Source organism: Argopecten irradians, chromosome 13 (genome assembly GCF_041381155.1).
Source record: "Argopecten irradians isolate NY chromosome 13, Ai_NY, whole genome shotgun sequence".
Classification (NCBI taxonomy): Eukaryota; Metazoa; Mollusca; class Bivalvia; order Pectinida; family Pectinidae; genus Argopecten; species Argopecten irradians.
Genome location: NC_091146.1, coordinates 38,238,057 through 38,259,785, shown reverse-complemented (window position 1 = coordinate 38,259,785; position 21,729 = coordinate 38,238,057). Strand labels below are relative to the sequence as shown.

General features: G+C 37.6%; 1 protein-coding gene across 2 annotated transcripts in view; it reads right to left on the bottom strand.

Annotated features, from left to right (window-relative positions):
* The window catches only part of LOC138306774 (zinc finger protein 99-like), a 30,881-nt gene extending 10,345 nt beyond the window's left edge, over window positions 1–20,536 (bottom strand). The window contains exons 1-4 of one of the 2 annotated variants that reach the window (XM_069247252.1): window positions 20,436–20,536; window positions 11,023–11,094; window positions 8,670–8,814; window positions 2,875–6,122 (exon numbers count right to left, since the gene is read on the bottom strand). In XM_069247252.1, coding sequence (XP_069103353.1) covers window positions 2,917–6,122; window positions 8,670–8,814; window positions 11,023–11,073 — 3,402 coding nt within the window. In that variant the 5' untranslated portion in view covers window positions 11,074–11,094; window positions 20,436–20,536 and the 3' untranslated portion in view covers window positions 2,875–2,916. Of the gene's footprint in view, window positions 1–2,874; window positions 6,123–8,669; window positions 8,815–11,022; window positions 11,095–20,435 lie in introns of those variants that run through there. The other variant, XM_069247251.1, reaches the window with a different exon arrangement.
* Between the last annotated feature and the right edge of the window lie 1,193 nt (window positions 20,537–21,729).

Below are 21,729 nucleotides of genomic sequence, written 5' to 3'. Positions count from 1 at the left end.
CCTAAATTACGTGACGTATGCCTTGGTGTCCCTACCTAACTTAACATGATGTATGCCTTGGTGTCCCCTAACTTAACATGACGTATGCCTTGGTGTCCCCTACCTAACTTAACATGACGTATGCCTTGGTGTCCCTAACTTAACATGACGTATGCCTTGGTGTCCCTAACTTAACATGACATATGCCTTGGTGTCCCTACCTAACTTAACATGATGTATGCCTTGGTGTCCCATAACTTAACATGATGTATATGCCTTGGTGTCCCCTTACCTAACTTAACATTAACATGACGTATGCCTTGGTGTCCCTAACTTAACATGACGTATGCCTTGGTGTCCCTAAACTTAACATGATGTATGCCTTGGTGTCCCCTTACATTGAACTTGGTGTCCCTAACATAACATTGACCTGATATGCCTTGGTGTCCCTAACTAACTTAACATGATGTATGCCTTGGTGTCCCTAACTTAACATGACGTATGCCTTGGTGTCCCCTACCTAATTTAACATGACGTATGCCTTGGTGTCCCCTACCTTAATTACATGACCTTGGTGTCCCTAACTTAACATGACGTATGCCTTGGTGTCCCTAACTTAACATTGACGTATGCCTTGGTGTCCCTACCTAACTTAACATGACGTATGCCTTGGTGTCCCCTAACTTAAAACTTATGACGTATGCCTTGGTGTCCCCTACCTACTTAACATGATGTATGCCTTGGTGTCCCCTAAACTTAACATGACGTATGCCTTGGTGTCCCTAACTTAACATGACGTTATGCCTTGGTGTCCCTAACTTAACTTGACATGATGTATGCCTTGGTGTCCCTAACTTAACATGACGTATGCCTTGGTGTCCCTAACTTAACATGACGTATGCCTTGGTGTCCCTAACTTAACATGATGTATGCCTTGGTGTCCCTAACTTAACATGACGTATGCCTTGGTGTCCCTAACTTAACATGACGTATGCCTTGGTGTCCCCTACCTAACTTAACATGACATATGCCTTGGTGTCCCTAACTTAACATGACGTATGCCTTGGTGTCCCTAACTTAACATGACGTATGCCTTGGTGTCCCCTACCTAACTTAACATGACGTATGCCTTGGTGTCCCTAACTTAACATGATGTATGCCTTGGTGTCCCTAACTTAACATGACGTATGCCTTGGTGTCCCTAACTTAACATGACGTATGCCTTGGTGTCCCTAACTTAACATGACATATGCCTTGGTGTCCCTTACCTAACTTAACATGATGTATGCCTTGGTGTCCCTAACTTAACATGACGTATGCCTTGGTGTCCCCTACCTAACTTAACATGACGTATGCCTTGGTGTCCCTAACTTAACATGACGTATGCCTTGGTGTCCCCTACCTAACTTAACATGACGTATGCCTTGGTGTCCCTAACTTAACATGATGTATGCCTTGGTGTCCCTAACTTAACATGACGTATGCCTTGGTGTCCCTAATTTAACATGACGTATGCCTTGGTGTCCCTAACTTAACATGACGTATGCCTTGGTGTCCCTAACTTAACATGACATATGCCTTGGTGTCCCTAACTTAACATGATGTATGCCTTGGTGTCCCTAACTTTAACATGATGTATGCCTTTGGTGTCCCCTACCTAACTTAACATGACGTATGCCTTGGTGTCCCTAACTTAACATGACGTATGCCTTGGTGTCCCTACCTAACTTAACATGACGTATGCCTTGGTGTCCCCTAACTTGAACATGACGTATGCCTTGGTGTCCCTAACTTAACATGACGTATGCCTTGGTGTCCCCTAACTTAACATGACGTATGCCTTGGTGTCCCCTACCTTAACATGACGTATGCCTTGGTGTCCCCTAACTTTAACATGATGTATGCCTTGGTGTCCCTAACTTATGATGATGTATGCCTTGGTGTCCCTTAATTTAATGACGTATGCCTTGGTGTCCCTAACTTAACATGATGTATGCCTTGGTGTCCCTAATTAACATGACGTATGCCTCTGGTGTCCCCTAATTTAACATGATTATGCCTTGGTGTCCCTACCTAACTTAACATGACTTATTGCCTTGGTGTCCCTAAAATTAACATGACATGTATGCCTTGGTGTCCCTTACCTAACTTAACATGATGTATGCCTTGGTGTCCTCTACCTAACTTAAATTGACAGTATGCCTTGGTGTCCCTACCTAACTTAACATGACGTATGCCTTGGTGTCCCCTAATTTAACATTACGTATGCCTTGGTGTCCCCTAACTTAACATGACGTATGCCTTGGTGTCCCCTACCTAACTTAACATGACGTATGCCCTTGGTGTGTCCCCTACCTAACTTAACAATGATGTATGCCTTGGTGTCTTCCCTAACTTAACATGAACGTATGCCTTGGTGTCCCCTACCTAACTTTAACATGACGTATGCCTTGGTGTCCTCTACCTAACTTAACATGACCCATGTATGCCTATTGGTGTCCCCTAACTTAACATGATGTATCCTTGAAGTGTCAAGTCCCCCTACCCATAACTTAACATGACGTATGCCTTTGGTGTCCCCTACAGCTTAACATGATGTATGCCTTGGTGGTCCCTAACTTAACATGACATATGCCTTGGTGTCCCCTTACTCTAACTTAACCCTGACGTATGCCTTGGTGTCCCTATGTAGTCCTCCTGTCGCGGCCATGTACAGGCTACTTTCTGTTTCGTTTTAGTCCTCTTTACTGATTGCACAAACGAGCCTGTCCGCCAGTGTAATTGCAAGAGGAAAACTTGTCGCGTTTATTTCACCGAGAACTTATTTTACATTTGAGATGCGTCTTGAGATGTCGTTGTTGTACATGACGATACACAGTATAAAATTTCTGCACTTTCTGGTGATACATCAGCTGACTCTTCTTGTTAAACACTTTACTAACAGTACTGACAGGCATGTCGCCAGCCCTCGCGGCCCTCGTGATGCTGCTTATGATGCTCGCGCAATGACGAGTTGGTCTTGTACGCTCTTTGGCAGATATCACACACGTAGTTTCGCGCATCAGAATGTACATGTTTGAGATGGTAAAGCATTTCTCCTCTACCAGAGAAGCATTTACTACAAACAGGACAAGCTGTGGATCGGTCCTTATGATTATATTTGTGTTTAGTCAACAAACGTTTTGAGTCGAACACCTTGTCACACTTTGGACAAGGAAAAGGTCCGTCAGTGTCCGTGGCTGGTTTGGAGTTGATGTGCACCTTCCTAATATGCTGGTTCACACACTGTTGTGTTTTGTACCACTTTCCACATAACTCGCATATAAAATCACGCTGATCTGAGTGTGCTATAATCCGGTGCTTTTTCAGTGAACCAGCACTGGCCAAAACTTTACCACAGGTCTCGCACTTAAATGTGCGGTGAGAAACAGCATGGCAATACAGCTCATGCTTGTCTTTAAAGGATATCTTACAATGGTGACACCGAAGTGAGCTCAGTAGTACATCCCCTGTGTCGGTTAGTACAGGTTTTACTTCACACTCCTGTCTGCTTTCTGTGTCACTATCCGCTGATCTTTTGACCTCTGATGTAATGTTGCTGATCTCTGATGTAGTGTTGCTGATCTCTGATGTAGTGTTGCTGATCTCTGATGTAGTGTTGCTGATCTCTGATGTAGTGTTGCTGATCTCTGATGTAATGTTGCTGATCTCTGATGTAGTGTTGCTGATCTCTGATGTAGTGTTGCTGATCTCTGATGTAATGTTGCTGATCTCTGATGTAGTGTTGCTGATCTCTGATGTAGTGTTGCTGATCTCTGATGTAGTGTTGCTGATCTCTGATGTAGTGTTGCCGTCCTCTTTGACCTCTGATGTAGTATTGCTGACCTCTGAATTAGCTTTGTTAAGCTCAGTGTTTCCTGTTTCGCTTGTTAGCAGTACTTCTATGGCTACATCACCCTTATCGATATGCTTCTGGCTGTGAGCTTCCATCCAAGTCTGGTTGTATGAAGTCTGGTTGCAAAATCTGCAATGAATCTGCTTTCCTAAATCCCGTTCATAACGATACAAGTCACGCATGTTATAGGTGTCTGGGTGAGTATTCTTGGCGTGCTTGTTCAGTTCACAGCGAAGATTAAAGGATTTATCACAATGCTGACATACAAATGGTTTGTTGATCATAACACATGATTTTCTATGGACTTTTAGCGATTGTTGAGTGGAGAACTTGATAGCACAGCCTTCACAGGACAAAAGGGCAGATTGGTCATCAACAATGTTCTGTACCTGGTCCAGCTCGATTCCACACATCTCACTGATCAGTCTGGCCACGTCCTGTGTGTGGCATCTCTTATGGGACATTAGTATTCCTTTGTTAGCGAATTGCTTACCACACGTATCACACACGTGGCCAGGAGTGCTGACTTGGCGCCGCTCCTCTTCCTTCACAGCTTTGTCTATACAGGTTTCCAAGTGTTTATCTAGTCTAGCCTCACTGCTGTACAGTTGTTTACAGAACCGACATCGCCATTCGTGCGAGGCTATCTGATGACGTCGTAAAGACCAGGACGCAATACACACAAGGTCGCACTTGTCGCACGGATACAGCTTTCTAGTGATCTCTCGTAAATTTGGGCATCTCTTTCTGTGGTATATCAAACTGTCGTGGTCAGCAAAATCTAGCTGACATCCTGAACATTTTGTAGAATGGACAATCATATGACGGCCCAAAGCACCTTTCCCCTTGAACTCTTTATTACAAGTTTTACATCTGAAGTCTGATACGACTTTGTCCGAGTCAAGCACGACATTGTTTGATTCCGGCCCGTCATTGTTCATTTTCGGCCCAACATTTTCCAATTCCAGCTTGACATTGTCAGAACTAATGTCTGCTGTACTCTTGATTCCTGTGTTGTGTTTTTCTGGAATATTTCTTGACTCTTCCCATAAGTCAGAATGAGCTCTATCTGACTTTCTGACCTTGTTTCGTTTACTACTTTTGTCTGTCGATTCTCTCTCCGTATCAGATTGAGCTCTATCTGACTTTCTGACCTTGTTCCGTTTACTACTTTTGTCTGTCGATTCTCTCTCCGTATCAGATTGAGTGCTATCTGACTTTCTGACCTTGTTCCGTTTACTACTTTTGTCTGTCGATTCTCTCTCCGTATCAGATTGAGTGCTATCTGACTTTCTGACCTTGTTTCCTTTACTACTTGTGTCTGTCGATTCTCTCTCCGTATCAGATTGAGTGCTATCTGACTTTCTGACCTTGTTTCGTTTACTACTTTTCTCTGTTGATTCTCTCACCGTGTTAGACTGAGCGCTATCTGACTTTCTGACCTTGTTTCGTTTACTTCTTTTGTCTGTCGATTCTCTCTCAGTGTCAGTATTGTCTGACTTACTGATCAGTTGCACACTACATTCCTTCACTGATTGTAATGCTGACCTTCTTCCTAACATTTTCTCAGAGCTTTTGTCAGGGGTCTTCAACTCTTTCTTTTCAAGTCTTGAACCTTTAATTGTTTCTTTTTGTTTTTTTTCTCCAACAAGTGAAGTTTTTAAATCAGACTGAAAAGTTTGGCGAATGGATTTAAATACTGGTCTCATTTCACAATCTGAAAATGTTTTGCGTTTGCGTTTGACACGAAGCACCATATGAGTAGAAGAGTCAGTACTTAATTTTAATTGAGCTTCTATCCCTCCAGACTCTTCACTTCTCTCTATCTCTTTTTTGTCTATGTCCTCATTTCCTGACTCTTCACTTCTCTCTATCTCTTTTTTGTCTATGTCCTCATTTCCTGACTCTTCACTTCTCTCTATCTCTTTTTTGTCTATGTCCTCATTTCCTGACTCTTCACTTCTCTCTATCTCTTTTTTGTCTATGTCCTCATTTCCTGACTCTTCACTTCTGTCTATCTCCTCTTTGTCCTTATTTTCACACTCTTTGCTCCCATCCTTCTCTACTATTTCAGCCCCTGAATCTTTTCCCTTTGTCAGTGTTTCTACTTGTTTTTGTTTCAAACCATCAACTGTGTAACAGTGAACTTTTGATGTTTGTGAGGAATTTTCATTCTTTGTCCGTCTTGTGTTGTCTGAGGAATTTGTTATTTTGAATGAATTCTGGCCCTGATCTGTGAGCCTGGCACCTGCAGACAGAAAAACAACACAGCGGTAGTATTCATACCAACACAGGCTTTTTGTTTCACTGAGCAAAATTACTGTCAGCTAAAAATTTATCATGATCAATTATGGATACAACCAAATCTAATTATCAATTTATAAGTATATACCTGATTTTTTTTTTTAATTTTGATATATATAATACAAAAATTAAAAGTGAAACTTAATATTCCGCGAAAAGAAAGTACCGCAGTGTTGTTTTCTGGTTATATGATATGTATAATTATGTACTTGTTTACTTTAATCAAATCTAATTAAAATCATAATGCTGAAAACAATGACAAAATTATAACTCTCTAAATCTCAATTATTATAACACTGAAGATGATAAACTATATAACTCTCTAAATCTCAATTAGCATTGACGTCACTATTTTTTAATTTCATCAGGGTATGAAAGAAATTTTGTTTTCACAAAAGTTTGCAAACAAAATTTATTTCATAACCCGATGAAATTAAAAAATAGTGACTTCAATGCTTATAATTAATTTTCCAGGCTAGTTATAAAATGAAATACGTTTACACGTACGATTCCATTGATTTTTTCCAGGGGATTATTTTTTACAAAACAATACGCAACGTCAATGTTTCTATTGTGATGTCACGATAACGTCGGGATTTCCGCGCCATTCTCGGATTTTTTTTCCATCGTGGAATGAAAAAAATGCATAGGCCAATCAGAAAGCCAGTAACAAAGAGAAAATTAATTATACGAAATAGTTCAAAGTAAACATGGGAAAACATCAATGATTGCGTAATTCATCGACTACCATTGTGAAAATCTGACATTTGATTTTCATCACAGATTGTTATTGTTTTGATGTGATCAGACTGACCGGGTGTGATTGCTGTTTCAAAGCATCAAAGTCTACAGTCATAGCAAAACAACTTTGTATCAATAGGAAAGAATCAAGTAAAAAATGTTCACCTTTTCTTCAACTCAAAATTAAAACATACTAGAAACACTTTAGTAGAAGCTGTATTATTGACAGCTATGACCTTGAATAACTTTAAGGTCATTCATTAGAACAAACTTAGTAGCAATTCATCACTGCATGCCAATATCAGGTCATAATGCTTATTTAAATTGTTCAGCTTATTTGACCCCTGCAACCTTGAATGATGGTGTCCCAGTCATACTTTACACCCATATAGCAATGTTTACCAGATATTTTGTACTCACCATAGCAACGTTTACCAGATATTTTGTACTTACCATAGCAACCTTCACCAGATATTTTGTACTTACCATAGCAACGTTTACCAGATATTTTGTACTCACCATAGCAACGTTTACCAGATATTTTGTACTTACCATAGCAACCTTCACCAGATATTTTGTACTAACCATAGCAACGTTTACCAGATATTTTGCACTCACCATAGCAACGTTTACCAGATATTTTGTACTTACCATAGCAACGTTTACCAGATATTTTGTACTTACCATAGCAATGTTTACCAGATATTTTGTACTTACCATAGCAACGTTTACCAGATATTTTGTACTCACCATAGCAACGTTTACCAGATATTTTGTACTTACCATAGCAATGTTTACCAGCCATAGCAACCTTCACCAGATATTTTGTACTCACCATAGCAACGTTTACCAGATATTTTGTACTTACCATAGCAATGTTTACCAGCCATAGCAACCTTCACCAGATATTTTGTACTAACCATAGTATTTTGTACTAAACATAGTAATGTTTACCAGATATTTTGTACTCACCATAGCAACGTTTACCAGATATTTTGTACTTACCATAGCAACGTTTACCAGGTATTTTGTACTTACCATAGCAACGTTTACCAGATATTTTGTACTCACCATAGCAACGTTTACCAGATATTTTGTACTTACCATAGCAACGTTTACCAGATATTTTGTACTCACCATAGCAACGTTTACCAGATATTTTGTTCTCACCATAGCAACGTTTACCAGATATTTTGTACTCACCATAGCAACGTTTACCAGATATTTTGTACTCACCATAGCAACGTTTACCAGATATTTTGTACTCACCATAGCAACGTTTACCAGATATTTTGTACTAACCATAGCAACGTTTACCAGATATTTTGTACTCACAATAGCAACGTTTACCACATATTTTGTACTTACCAAAGCAACGTTTACCAGATATTTTGTACTTACCATAGCAACGTTTACCAGATATTTTGTACTCACCATAGCAACGTTTACCAGATATTTTGTACTTACCATAGCAATGTTTACCAGGTATTTTGTACTTACCATAGCAATGTTTACCAGATATTTTGTACTCACCATAGCAACGTTTACCAGATATTTTGTACTCACCATAGCAACGTTTACCAGATATTTTGTACTCACCATAGCAACGTTTACCAGATATTTTGTACTTACAATAGCAATGTTTACCAGCCATAGCAACGTTTACCAGATATTTTGTACTTACCATAGCAACGTTTACCAGATATTTTGTACTCACCATAGCAACGTTTACCAGGTATTTTGTACTTACCATAGCAATGCTTGATAAAGCGCTGCACTAAGTCTTTGTTGTCCTGTAGGAAGTGCCTGCCCTTTGTAGATCCTATATTGAAGGCTTTGGTTGGACATGCTGTTACCAGGTAATACTCGAAGCCTTTGTCCACTAACTCTCCACACTAAAATAACAACAGAAATCTACTCAATCTACAGAATAACAGTCCAGAATTTGTGATCTTCTGCATGACCCTCTACCAAGGTGACATTCTGACCCAGTAGTAGTACAAATGTGACATTCTGACCCTGTACACCAAGGTGACATTCTGACCCTGTACACCAAGGTGACATTCTGACCCTGTACCAAGGTGACATTCTGACCCTGTACACCAAGGTGACATTCTGGCCCTGTACACCAAGGTGACATTCTGGCCCTGTACACCAAGGTGACATTCTGACCCTGTACACCAAGGTGACATTCTGACCCTGTACACCAAGGTGACATTCTGACCCTGTACACCAAGGTGACATTCTGGCCCTGTACACCAAGGTGACATTCTGACCCTGTACACCAAGGTGACATTCTGACCCTGTACACCAAGGTGACATTCTGACCCTGTACACCAAGGTGACATTCTGACCCTGTACACCAAGGTGACATTCTGACCCTGTACACCAAGGTGACATTCTGGCCCTGTACACCAAGGTGACATTCTGACCCTGTACACCAAGGTGTCCAGGTGACATTCTGACCCTGTCTGGTGAACTAAAAATTCTGTGGCACTATGTCCTAGTGCTAGAACGGATAACCGGATAACCGGTTCACGGTTCGGTTTCAGCTTGTATCCGGTTAGCATTTTAGGTATCCGATAACCGCCATATACATTTTGTACGGCAAAAATATTCCTCAAAGTAATGAAATTCCTGTACTAATGATCGTCTTCACCTATAGTATAGAGTATACATGCTTTCAGATGCGCAATTTTGTAATAAAATTAAAAGTGTTACAACAACAGTGTTGTTATCGGAAACTGGGTCGTTACTAAAACGCTAATAGGTGTCACTTGGCTTCTATGCAAATGTTCCAGTGAGCGTGATGTGAGTAAGTGCAGTGTGCAAAAGAAACCATGTGCAGGAAGTAGGCCTACTTTGACATTGTAAGTGTTTACACCGATTTCCATTCACCGTCATGGTTTTATTAAAAGCAAACAAAATAAATCTAATTCAAAGTAATAATTCTTTGGGTTAAATTAGTGTTTCCTGAAAGATATAAACAATTGTTATGGAATCCAGACGAAGTATGACTAATTCATGGCATCGATGTACGACTGAAACGTTACTTAAACAGCTACAAAATTGTACGGTTATCCGGTTACGGTTCGGTTAATCCGATCCGGTTAACCGGTTGGCATTTTTACTAACCGTTCCAGCACTACTATGTCCTATATCGAATGAAGCTTAAGTACTGATTGTGCATGCATCAAAAGCAAAATAAATTATTTTATATTATTTTTTTGTGATAATTAGACATATACATACATGATTAAACACCAATTATAGTTCAAATGATGAGTATCATATATGCTCTGTCGGCGATGGAGCGTCCAAAATAAAACACTTGTAAATTAAAGTACAAATGTAACTGATCAATGCAGAAATTATGGCAAAGTGCAAATACATTAGGCCTATGTAAATTGTCAAAGACGTTTGAAAGTGAAACATACTATACACAATGTACAATGTATGGATTCAAACAAAATATTTAATTTACCACCGATACTTAATAAATTAAATAGCAGACAAAACCTCTGGCTCAAACCTACTGTCACTTACCACAGTACTGACACATCACGCTGACTATACCAGACTGAAAATGGGCCACGTGCCAAAAATACCCACTGACAGGACCTAAGATATTGTGTCTGAGCTGTTAATTAATTGGTGATTGCCATACATTTATAATCCTATTTTTATGTCTGGTTGATGTTTTGCGTCGGTACCCCGGTTAGTTAACCTACGCTCTCGGCCAGTCGACTCACCTGTCATGGCTGCCATTTTTCGGGTGCGTTTGATTGCAAAGTCCCAAAAGTTATGGAACTTAGCCACTAAAATCGGACGCTTCCGCAAACGTAAACTATTGAAAAATGATGTGTCCCAGGTGGAATGGACTCGTGCAGGACATAATTTGATATCAATTACTAATACCGAGGGTATATTGAGACATCATTTGCGGTTTTAACTTAATGCCATGATTGGGAAAATAGTGACTGAATTTGGGAAAATACAGTGCTATTTTTCAATTGGGAATGGGTCCGGTATAAAGGAATGGCAAAAACCCTGGTGAATTGTCAATCGTCTATAGTTTGAGGTGCTGTGTTGTGCTTATTTACCATTTTATTGACCATGTGGAGGACAAGCTCTATATTTTGATTTTCTGCCATTTTCCCTTCCTTGGTGTGTACCTAGAAAAATACAAAATCAGAGTACTATAAGTATTTACCAAAAACACATGAAATGGTGTCATACTGTATGATATTTTGTTAATTAAGATAACGCATATGACAGCTTCCTCAAAGTTTATTCACATATCCTTCAATTATCAAAAGAAATATAGGGCTGTTATGAGTACCTGGTTACACGTCTGGTTGGGGAAGTAACCGGGTGAAAAAATGTGTACCTAGGTACCCATCAAAATAGGAAACATTCTGATGTCTGTGTATACATAAAATTCAGTTAAAAGTAGTACAAAATCTCACTCATTTATCAAGTTTTACTCACAAAGGACAACATTTCATCTTCTTACGACATATTCATATTCATATTTCAATTTTTATTTCCCATGACTGTAATATGATCAGAGAACTGATTATGAATGGCTTTTAACTTTGACATATAGACTGACCTTTTCTACCATCAATCTCCACCTATAACCTCATAGTTACCATTGACTTTCACTATCAATATTAAAGCTAGTATACGATAATACCAGACGCTGTCCAAATTAAGACAATGTCACTCTTTTGTACTTCCTGTTGCATATGCGCAAGAGAACATCAGCTGCCATGGACATGCTGGGCTCTGTCAGCTGTTACATTACATTTGTCCAATGTTAGTTACCAAATTACTGATCAATGTTACATTACATTTGTCCAATGTTAGTTACCAAATTACTGATCAATGTTACATTACATTTGTCCAATGTTAGTTACCAAATTACTGATCAATGTTACATTACATTTGTCCAATGTTAGTTACCAAATTACTGATCAATGTTACATTACATTTGTCCAATATTAGTTACCAAATTACCGATCAATATTACATTACATTTGTCCAATGTTAGTTACCAAATTACTGATCAATGTTACATTACATTTGTCCAATATTATTACCAAATTACCGATCAATATTACATTAAATTTGTCCAATGTTAGTTACCAAATTACTGATCAATGTTACATTACATTTGTCCAATGTTAGTTACCAAATTACCGATCAATGTTACATTACATTTGTCCAATGTTAGTTACCAAATTACCGATCAATGTTACATTACATTTGTCCAATGTTAGTTACCAAATTACCGATCAATGTTACATTACATTTGTCCAATGTTAGTTACCAAATTACCGATCAATATTACATTAAATTTGTCCAATATTAGTTACCAAATTACCGATCAATGTTACATTACATTTGTCCAATGTTAGTTACCAAATTACTGATCAATGTTACATTACATTTGTCCAATGTTAGTTACCAAATTACCGATCAATGTTACATTACATTTGTCCAATGTTAGTTACCAAATTACCGATCAATGTTACATTACATTTGTCCAATGTTAGTTACCAAATTACCGATCAATGTTACATTACATTTGTCCAATGTTAGTTACCAAATTACAGATCAATATTACATTACATTTGTCTAATGTTAGTTACCAAATTACTGATCAATGTTACATTACATTTGTCCAATGTTAGTTACCAAATTACTGATCAATGTTACATTACATTTGTCCAATGTTATAGTTACCAAATTACTGATCAATGTTACATTACATTTGTCCAATGTTAGTTACCAAATTACCGATCAATGTTACATTACATTTGTCCAATGTTAGTTACCAAATTACTGATCAATGTTACATTACATTTGTCCAATGTTAGTTAATTACCAAATTACTGATCAATGTTACATTACATTTGTCCAATGTTAGTTACCAAATTACTGATCAATGTTACATTACATTTGTCCAATGTTAGTTACCAAATTACTGATCAATGTTACATTACATTTGTCCAATGTTAGTTACCAAAATTACCGATCAATGTTACATTAAATTTGTCCAATGTTAGTTACCAAATTACTGATCAATGTTACATTACATTTGTCCAATGTTAGTTACCAAATTACCGATCAATGTTACATTACATTTGTCCAATGTTAGTTACCAAATTACCGATCAATATTACATTAAATTTGTCCAATATTAGTTACCAAATTACCGATCAATGTTACATTACATTTGTCCAATGTTAGTTACCAAATTACTGATCAATGTTACATTACATATGTCCAATGTTAGTTACCAAATTACCGATCAATGTTACATTACATTTGTCCAATGTTAGTTACCAAATTACCGATCAATGTTACATTACATTTGTCCAATGTTAGTTACCAAATTACCGATCAATGTTACATTACATTTGTCCAATGTTAGTTACCAAATTACAGATCAATATTACATTACATTTGTCTAATGTTAGTTACCAAATTACTGATCAATGTTACATTACATTTGTCCAATGTTAGTTACCAAATTACTGATCAATGTTACATTACATTTGTCCAATGTTAGTTACCAAATTACTGATCAATGTTACATTACATTTGTCCAATGTTAGTTACCAAATTACCGATCAATGTTACATTACATTTGTCCAATGTTAGTTACCAAATTACTGATCAATGTTACATTACATTTGTCCAATGTTAGTTAATTACCAAATTACTGATCAATGTTACATTACATTTGTCCAATGTTAGTTACCAAATTACTGATCAATGTTACATTACATTTGTCCAATGTTAGTTACCAAATTACTGATCAATGTTACATTACATTTGTCCAATGTTAGTTACCAAATTACCGATCAATGTTACATTAAATTTGTCCAATGTTAGTTACCAAATTACTGATCAATGTTACATTACATTTGTCCAATGTTAGTTACCAAATTACCGATCAATGTTACATTACATTTGTCCAATGTTAGTTACCAAATTACCGATCAATGTTACATTACATTTGTCCAATGTTAGTTACCAAATTACTGATCAATATTACATTACATTTGTCCAATGTTAGTTACCAAATTACTGATCAATGTTACATTACATTTGTCCAATGTTAGTTACAAAATTACTGATCAATGTTACATTACATTTGTCCAATGTTAGTTACCAAATTACTGATCAATGTTACATTACATTTGTCCAATGTTAGTTAATTACCAAATTACTGATCAATGTTACATTACATTTGTCCAATGTTAGTTACCAAATTACTGATCAATGTTACATTACATTTGTCCAATGTTAGTTACCAAATTACTGATCAATGTTACATTACATTTGTCCAATGTTAGTTACCAAATTACTGATCAATGTTACATTACATTTGTCCAATGTTAGTTACCAAATTACTGATCAATGTTACATTACATTTGTCCAATGTTAGTTACCAAATTACTGATCAATGTTACATTACATTTGTCCAATGTTAGTTACCAAATTACCGATCAATGTTACATTACATTTGTCCAATGTTAGTTACCAAATTACTGATCAATGTTACATTACATTTGTCCAATGTTAGTTACCAAATTACTGATCAATGTTACATTACATTTGTCCAATGTTAGTTACCAAATTACCGATCAATGTTCAAAAATAGATACACCACTGTTGTTTATGATGTTGAATTCTCTCACATATATTACTTAATTTTTGCTCCATCCGAAGATCGTCCCAAACAACATAGGTAAATGTACCATATGAACTCAATAAGTTGATACAATAAGTTGTTATTTATATATATTACAAATTAAAGATTCACTGTGTTTGAAAGAAAATACAAGGTTCCAATCAGTCACTTGCTACCTGGGATGTCTATGCTATCAACTAAGTTTGAGATCCATTTATTTATGGCAAGGATATTTGGTCAATATACTGTATAAAAGGTCTTAGAGGAATTATTAATACTAGACTTTTCTTATATTAAGACAAGGTCACAATTCAGGGTTCGAAATTAACACTCGCACACTGGCCAAATGTGATAACAAGAGATCCCAGAGGGATCTTGGCGCCCACCAAAGAATGATCTATGTCTGACAATGGAAAGAGGGATCTTTTCTCTGCTTTTCAAACTTTTGCAAACATACTACATATAAAATTTGAGACAGATCGCTTCAGTACTTTCTGAGAAATAGCAGTAACAAACTTCAACTATCAAAATCCAAGATGGCTCCTTGGCGGCCATCTTGTAAATCGATCGGTCCCAAATCGAAATATGCACAACTAGGGCCATAGAGGAACCTATATATGAAATTTGAGACAGATTCATTCAATACTTTCTGAGAAATAGTGATAACAAACTTTAACTATCAAATTCCAAGATGGCAGCCTGGCGGCCATTTTGTTGACCGATCGATCCAAAAACGCATTATGCACAACAAGAGCCCTAGGGAAACCTACATATGAAATATGAGAAAGATCCCTTCAGTACTTTGTGAGAAATAGCGATAACAAACTTTAACTATCAAATTCCAAGATGGCAGCCTGGCGGCCATTTTGTTGACCGATCGATCCAAAAACGCATTATGCACAACAAGAGCCCTAGGGAAACCTACATATGAAATATGAGAAAGATCCCTTCAGTACTTTGTGAGAAATAGCGATATTAATCTTTAACTATCAAAATCCAAGATGGCTGCCTGGCGGCCATTTTGTTGACCGATCGATCCAAAAACGCATTATGCACAACTAGGGCCCTAGGGGAACCTACATATGAAATTTGAGAAAGATCCCTTCAGTACTTTCTGAGAAATAGCGATAACAAACTTTAAGTATTAAAATCCAAGATGGCTGCCTGGCGGCCATCTTGTTAACCGATTGGTCCCAAAATGCAATATGCACAACTAGGGCCCTAGGGGAACCTACATATGAAATTTGAGAAAGATCCCTTTAGTACTTTCTGAGAAATAGCGATAACAAACTTTAAGTATTAAAATCCAAGATGGCTGCCTGGCGGCCATCTTGTTAACCGATTGGTCCCAAAATGCAATATGCACAACTAGGGCCCTAGGGGAACCTACATATGAAATTTGAGAAAGATCCCTTCAGTACTTTCTGAGAAATAGCGATAACAAACTTTAAGTATCAAAATCCAAGATGGCTGCCTGGCGGCCATCTTGTTAACCGATTGGTCCCAAAATGCAATATGCACAACTAGGGCCCTAGGGGAACCTACATATGAAATTTGAGAAAGATCTCTTCAGTACTTTCTGAGAAATAGCGATAACAAACTTTAAGTATCAAAATCCAAGATGGCTGCCTGGCGGCCATCTTGTTAACCGATTGGTCCCAAAATGCAATATGCACAACTAGGGCCCTAGGGGAACCTACATATGAAATTTGAGAAAGATCCCTTCAGTGCTTTCTGAGAAATAGCGATAACAAGAATTGTTAACGGACGGACGGACGGAAGGACGGACGGAAGGACGGACGGACCACGGACAAAAAGCGATTTGAATAGCCCACCATCTGATGATGGTGGGCTAAAAATGCTATTTTTTCTAAATTTGCTTACCAAGGGTTAACAGCCCCAGCCAGATGCATTTAATATTAAAGAACTGGGCTCAGTTTCATGAACATTCCTTAAATTTAAGGAATCTCTTAACTTAAAATTCTCCATAGGAAAGCATTACAGAAGTTAAGGAAAAATCTAAAGTTAAAGGGCCACTACCTTTCCGAAACAGCTTTAAATTTTTAAAATGGGAATGTAAAACGAGGTCGATAATTTTGAAGAGTCACAAAAGTTATTAACTTACCGTTAATACTACACTCATCATCATCGTAGGAAAAAATAATTAAAATAAATAAAATGTTAATTTCATAACGCGGGTCGTCTTATGTTTCCCGCCGTAGTCCTAAATACCGCGCGGTAGTTGATTATTACTGCGCCAGATGGCAAAACAGCGAAGTGGATCTCGACATTTATCACATATTACGCAGGAAATCTTGCATATGTTTGGTGTTGTAACTTCACCTTAGGCCATCGATATGTATATTCTTATGTTATTAATGTTTTCAAGAAACCTTTAAATTTTGCTCCGGAAAGGTAGTGGGCCTTTAATGGTGTTGACATGCACTCGTAGTTAAGAGATCTTGAGTAATGCCATGTTGTGCGCCGGACAGATGAGTGTTCGACTAACCGAAATTTGACAATTTCTCGATGTTTCATCGAGTATCACAACACTATTACATTATGGGATATGGTGAACTGTATACCAAATTAAATCGAGGCTAATGCCAGCCGGATAGCTTCAACGGTTATTTCACAAACACATTTTCCCCAAAATTGGATCGTTTTATCAGACCAATCGAGTTACTCACCTTGATTATATATTGACATATATTGTCAGACGAGTTTAATACCTATGGTCAGCTACTGTTATATCACCGTGATATCTTTTCCGCTACAACAGTAGCTAACCTATGGTGTGTACACGAGGTATATTTTTGTGTAACTGTTATGGGAATTCTTCTTCTTCTTATGTATACGGGACGCCGTCAAAGTATGACGATTATGTCACGGGGACCTGTAGGGGTGCAAGGGTGTGAAAGGATTAGATTTGTGATTTTTTTTTTTTTTTTTTTAGTATATAGATAAAAGGTGTGTGCAGAACTATTTTGTGAGGGCTTCAAGGGCTACGTTGGAAATATGTGCCTTGAAGTCCTCGAGTGTAGTGCATTGTACTGCTGCTACAGGGAGGAGATTCCATTGTGTTATTGTTTGAGGGAAAAATGAGTATTTGTATGTGTCCTTTGTAGCAGAGATTTGTCTGAAGCAGTGTGGATTGGAGTGTCTGGTTCTGTGGTCTACTGGTATGAGTATGGTCTGGTATTCGACGGCAACTATATTGTGTATTATTTTGTAGAAAAGTATCAATCTTGTGTGTAGCCGTCGTGTCTGTAATGTTGGCCAGTTGAGTTGATGTATCATGTTTGTAACTGAACTGGTGTCGTGATATTTGTTGTGAACATATCTTGCTGCTCTGCGTTGTGTTTTTTCTATCTGTTGAATTTGGTGTGTGTTGTGGGGATCCCATATGGAAGAGCAGTATTCCAGTTTGGGTCGAACTAGTGCTTTGTATGCGTGTGCTTTTATATGTGGTGAATTAATTTTTAAGTTGCGCTTTAAAAACCCTAGTGATCTGTTTGCATTTGCGGTGATATTATTTATAGTGTTTCCCACAGCCCCGATTAGCATGGCGCTGCGCCGTGCCCTTTTTACCTGACGCCATGCCCCTATAACCTAACGCCCTGCCCCGTTTGTCCCCAGTACACTTTTACTAATCTACCAAAATACCAGGCAGTGGCTTGATAATTAAGTAAACAAAAGAGGTGTGACCACTCCCTGATCCCCTGACCAATACCCCAGTGGCCCTAATTAGCAGCCTTGGGCTATTTCCACCTTGGCTTGTGGTGTCACTTTCAGGTCTGTGTATTACGTAAGCTGAAGTCTGAGCAGCCGATCGGCAGCCTAGAAAACAATCAGCTGGCCTTTCAATAAGTTTTATGACTACAGATAGTGAGCATTACTTCAAAAACAAATACTGCTTACAACTGTAAATTATTTACTCACGTTTTTAATGTTAAATAGGCCTATCTATATCTGATGGATGTCACAAAATTTGCAATCGTAATGGCCGCCATTTTGGGTGTATTGTAAAAGTAGATCCGGAGGTATTGAATTTCAGGATTTTTACTAATATGTACACGTTTTTAAAAATGAAAACGGTATAATTTTTTTTAGAATTTCGATGTGAATTTATTTTTGGAAAAGATATATTAATAATAATAAAATTATTAATAGCAAAGTAATTAAAATAAATCAAATTAAAAAGAAATATTTTTTTTCTCTATCAGATTAAATTAAAATATTTGGAATACTTATCTAATTATCTGTATTTTCTTAATTTAATGCTTGTAAATTTAGAACATTTTTTTAATTAATTGTCCATTATAATGAAACATGTTATCTTATTCAATTCAATACAGTATTTTTAATATTTCAATAAAGATATATATTAAAATAAAGGTAATTGGATTGAAATAAAGGAATACATTTTGCATTTTTCCCATCCTTTTAATTAATATAAATGAAATTTAGATCTTTCTTGTGAATCAATTATAGTCATGATCATATTTGATCGGCAGATAACTATTTCCAAAATCATTTTGTTCACTCAGAATAATTAAATTGATGTCCTGATATTACTTAGCAACTAAGAGAGTTTAAAGCATTTAAATGATATCAAGTTGAACCAGAATTACATAAACAACAAGACAGTTTTAAAGATTTTCCCTTGTATTGGAATTCGTCGATATAACCTTTGTGCCCCTCTGATGGTTGTTTATCGCGGTCAAAGTGCCCTTTTCAAAACCCAGCACCATGCCCTTTTTTTTCCTGTGGGAAACACTATATTTATGTGCATGTCCCATTTTAGGTTTTTTTGTAGTGTTAGTCCTAGATATTTGCTTGAGTTTACTTGCTCGAGTGTGTGATTGTGGAGTGTGTAGTTGTGGTGTATTTTGTTGCGTTTTGGTGTAACACTGATTATGTTGCATTTATCTGGGTGAAATTTCATTAGCCAGTCTGTTTCCCATTGTGCTGCTGCGTCCAGATCTTTCTGTAGTTTTATTGTGTCGTCTTTGTTGTTTATTGTTTTGTATATAATACTGTCGTCTGCGAATAATCTTAGTGTGCTGTACTGCATGTATTGATGGAAATCGTTAATGTATATGAGAAACAGAATTGGACCCAAACATGTTCCTTGAGGGACTCCTGAAGTTACTTGTATTTTATTTGATTGTTTTCCCTCAAGTACTACTGTTTGGGTGCGTTGTGAGAGAAAGTCTGTGATCCATTTGTGTGTGTTGCCTGTTATGCCGTAGTATTTTAATTTGTATTGTAGGCGTTTGTGTGGGACTTTGTCAAAGGCTTTGGCAAAGTCCATGATAATAATGTCTGTCTGTTTGTTGCTGTTATTATTGTTTGCGAGGTCGTGTATGTAGCAAGTTGTGTCTCGCATGATCTGGATGATATGAAGCCGTGTTGTAAGTTGTATAATATGTTGTTGTTCTCCAGATGTGACATTGTGGCGCTTGTAATGATATGTTCCATGAGTTTGCATGTGATACAGGTGAGTGATAATTAACCCGTTCTAAGAATTCTTTACTAATTGATTACTAACGTAATTATCCTCATTGGAAAGAAACCAAATGAAGTATGTTTCATAAGGAATCCTTATGTAAATCGTAACAGAGTTTTGTGAAAGCATAATGGGACTTTAAAGTTATGCGAGTCTGGGAGACCTTGTCCAAAATGGCGGAAAACGGGATGAGAAAATATTGACAAAATAAGCCAGACTATCAATAAATGATATAAGGCTTATGTAAAATCGCTAAATATAGAAGAATATATTCTGGAATATAGATAAAACTATACCTTATAGCTGTTACTGTCCGTCTTTTCGCTGTCTCTTCCATCCACCGCGCATTTAATGACCACTTTCTAGGTGAAGGTCGCGTGGAGGCCGTGGAGGTGATTTCGTGTACGCCGTCCCCGATCCCGCACCCAATCACCGTACCAGGAATTAAGTTTATTACTGTACCGATTTCTCAACAATAAATCAAACTACAATAATAATTTCGGTACGGTTCGATTTGAAATGAATTTTTCCATCATTGTGTCGAATATCAATATCAGATTTATTGTTTACGGGTTGGGGGAGGGTTGGGAGGGGGGAATTCCTCATAGTTGCAAATAATGGTGGTGGCTAAATCTTGTATCCCGTGCCGCGCCCGCGCCGGAGCTGTGGTTATTTTCACTTTTCTACTTAACGACGGCATACATTAAATTAATATTTTGCACAATTAGTCTTTGTGTTAATCTTTATCTTTCCGTGTAAGTTTATTTGAGATGATTCGAAACTTTGTAAAATCGACGATTTCAGTTGGCGAGTCGAGTTTGTTTACCCCGCGCTCAAGCGTTGAGTTTCAAGGTTTTATGCAGATTATTTCAAAAGTAAGCTTTTATTGTAATAATTGTTAGCATTCCAACATCAAGTAAACCCAGCTGATTACAAATATGTATATTTCAACATAAAGTACAAATCTTTTCATAACAAATTTTGCCTTTTTATTAACCATGTCTACTAGCGCGGGCCTCGCCGATCTCATTTGTTTACCCGAGCCCGCGCCCGCGCTAAGGGCAGGCAACTCGAAGTCTATAGTAAAAGTAGAACATTTAGCCATTCTTTCGAGAATGTTACCGGGCTCTGCGACGGGGACGCAGTTCTACAAAGAGCCCATATATTTTATTATTATTAGTGTAATAGCGCGTCCCCACTCCCAGGACCAGCGTCGAGGGGACGTCAGTTCCCAAATGTTGTGATAGTATAGTTTTGATTTACAATCCCCACGACACCGGTCAGCAGACGAATCCCGAGAGTAGAGACACGGTGAGCTGATTACAGACAGCTCAATCCCAAGTTCATAAGGATGTGGCGGAGCAATTTAATTACATGTCAACAAACACATTGTATAAGGTTAAATGGAGATTTATTATACTAAGTAATCGATAATATACAGGTAAACAATAACAAAGTAAGAATAGAGAATAGAAGTATTTACAGATTGTACCTAACGATAACACTAGCCCCCACAAGTTCCTGCCGAGAGCCTAGCTAATGACCAACACCCCTTCCTATTCCCTCCCTCCTCCCAGCTAACTCCACAAC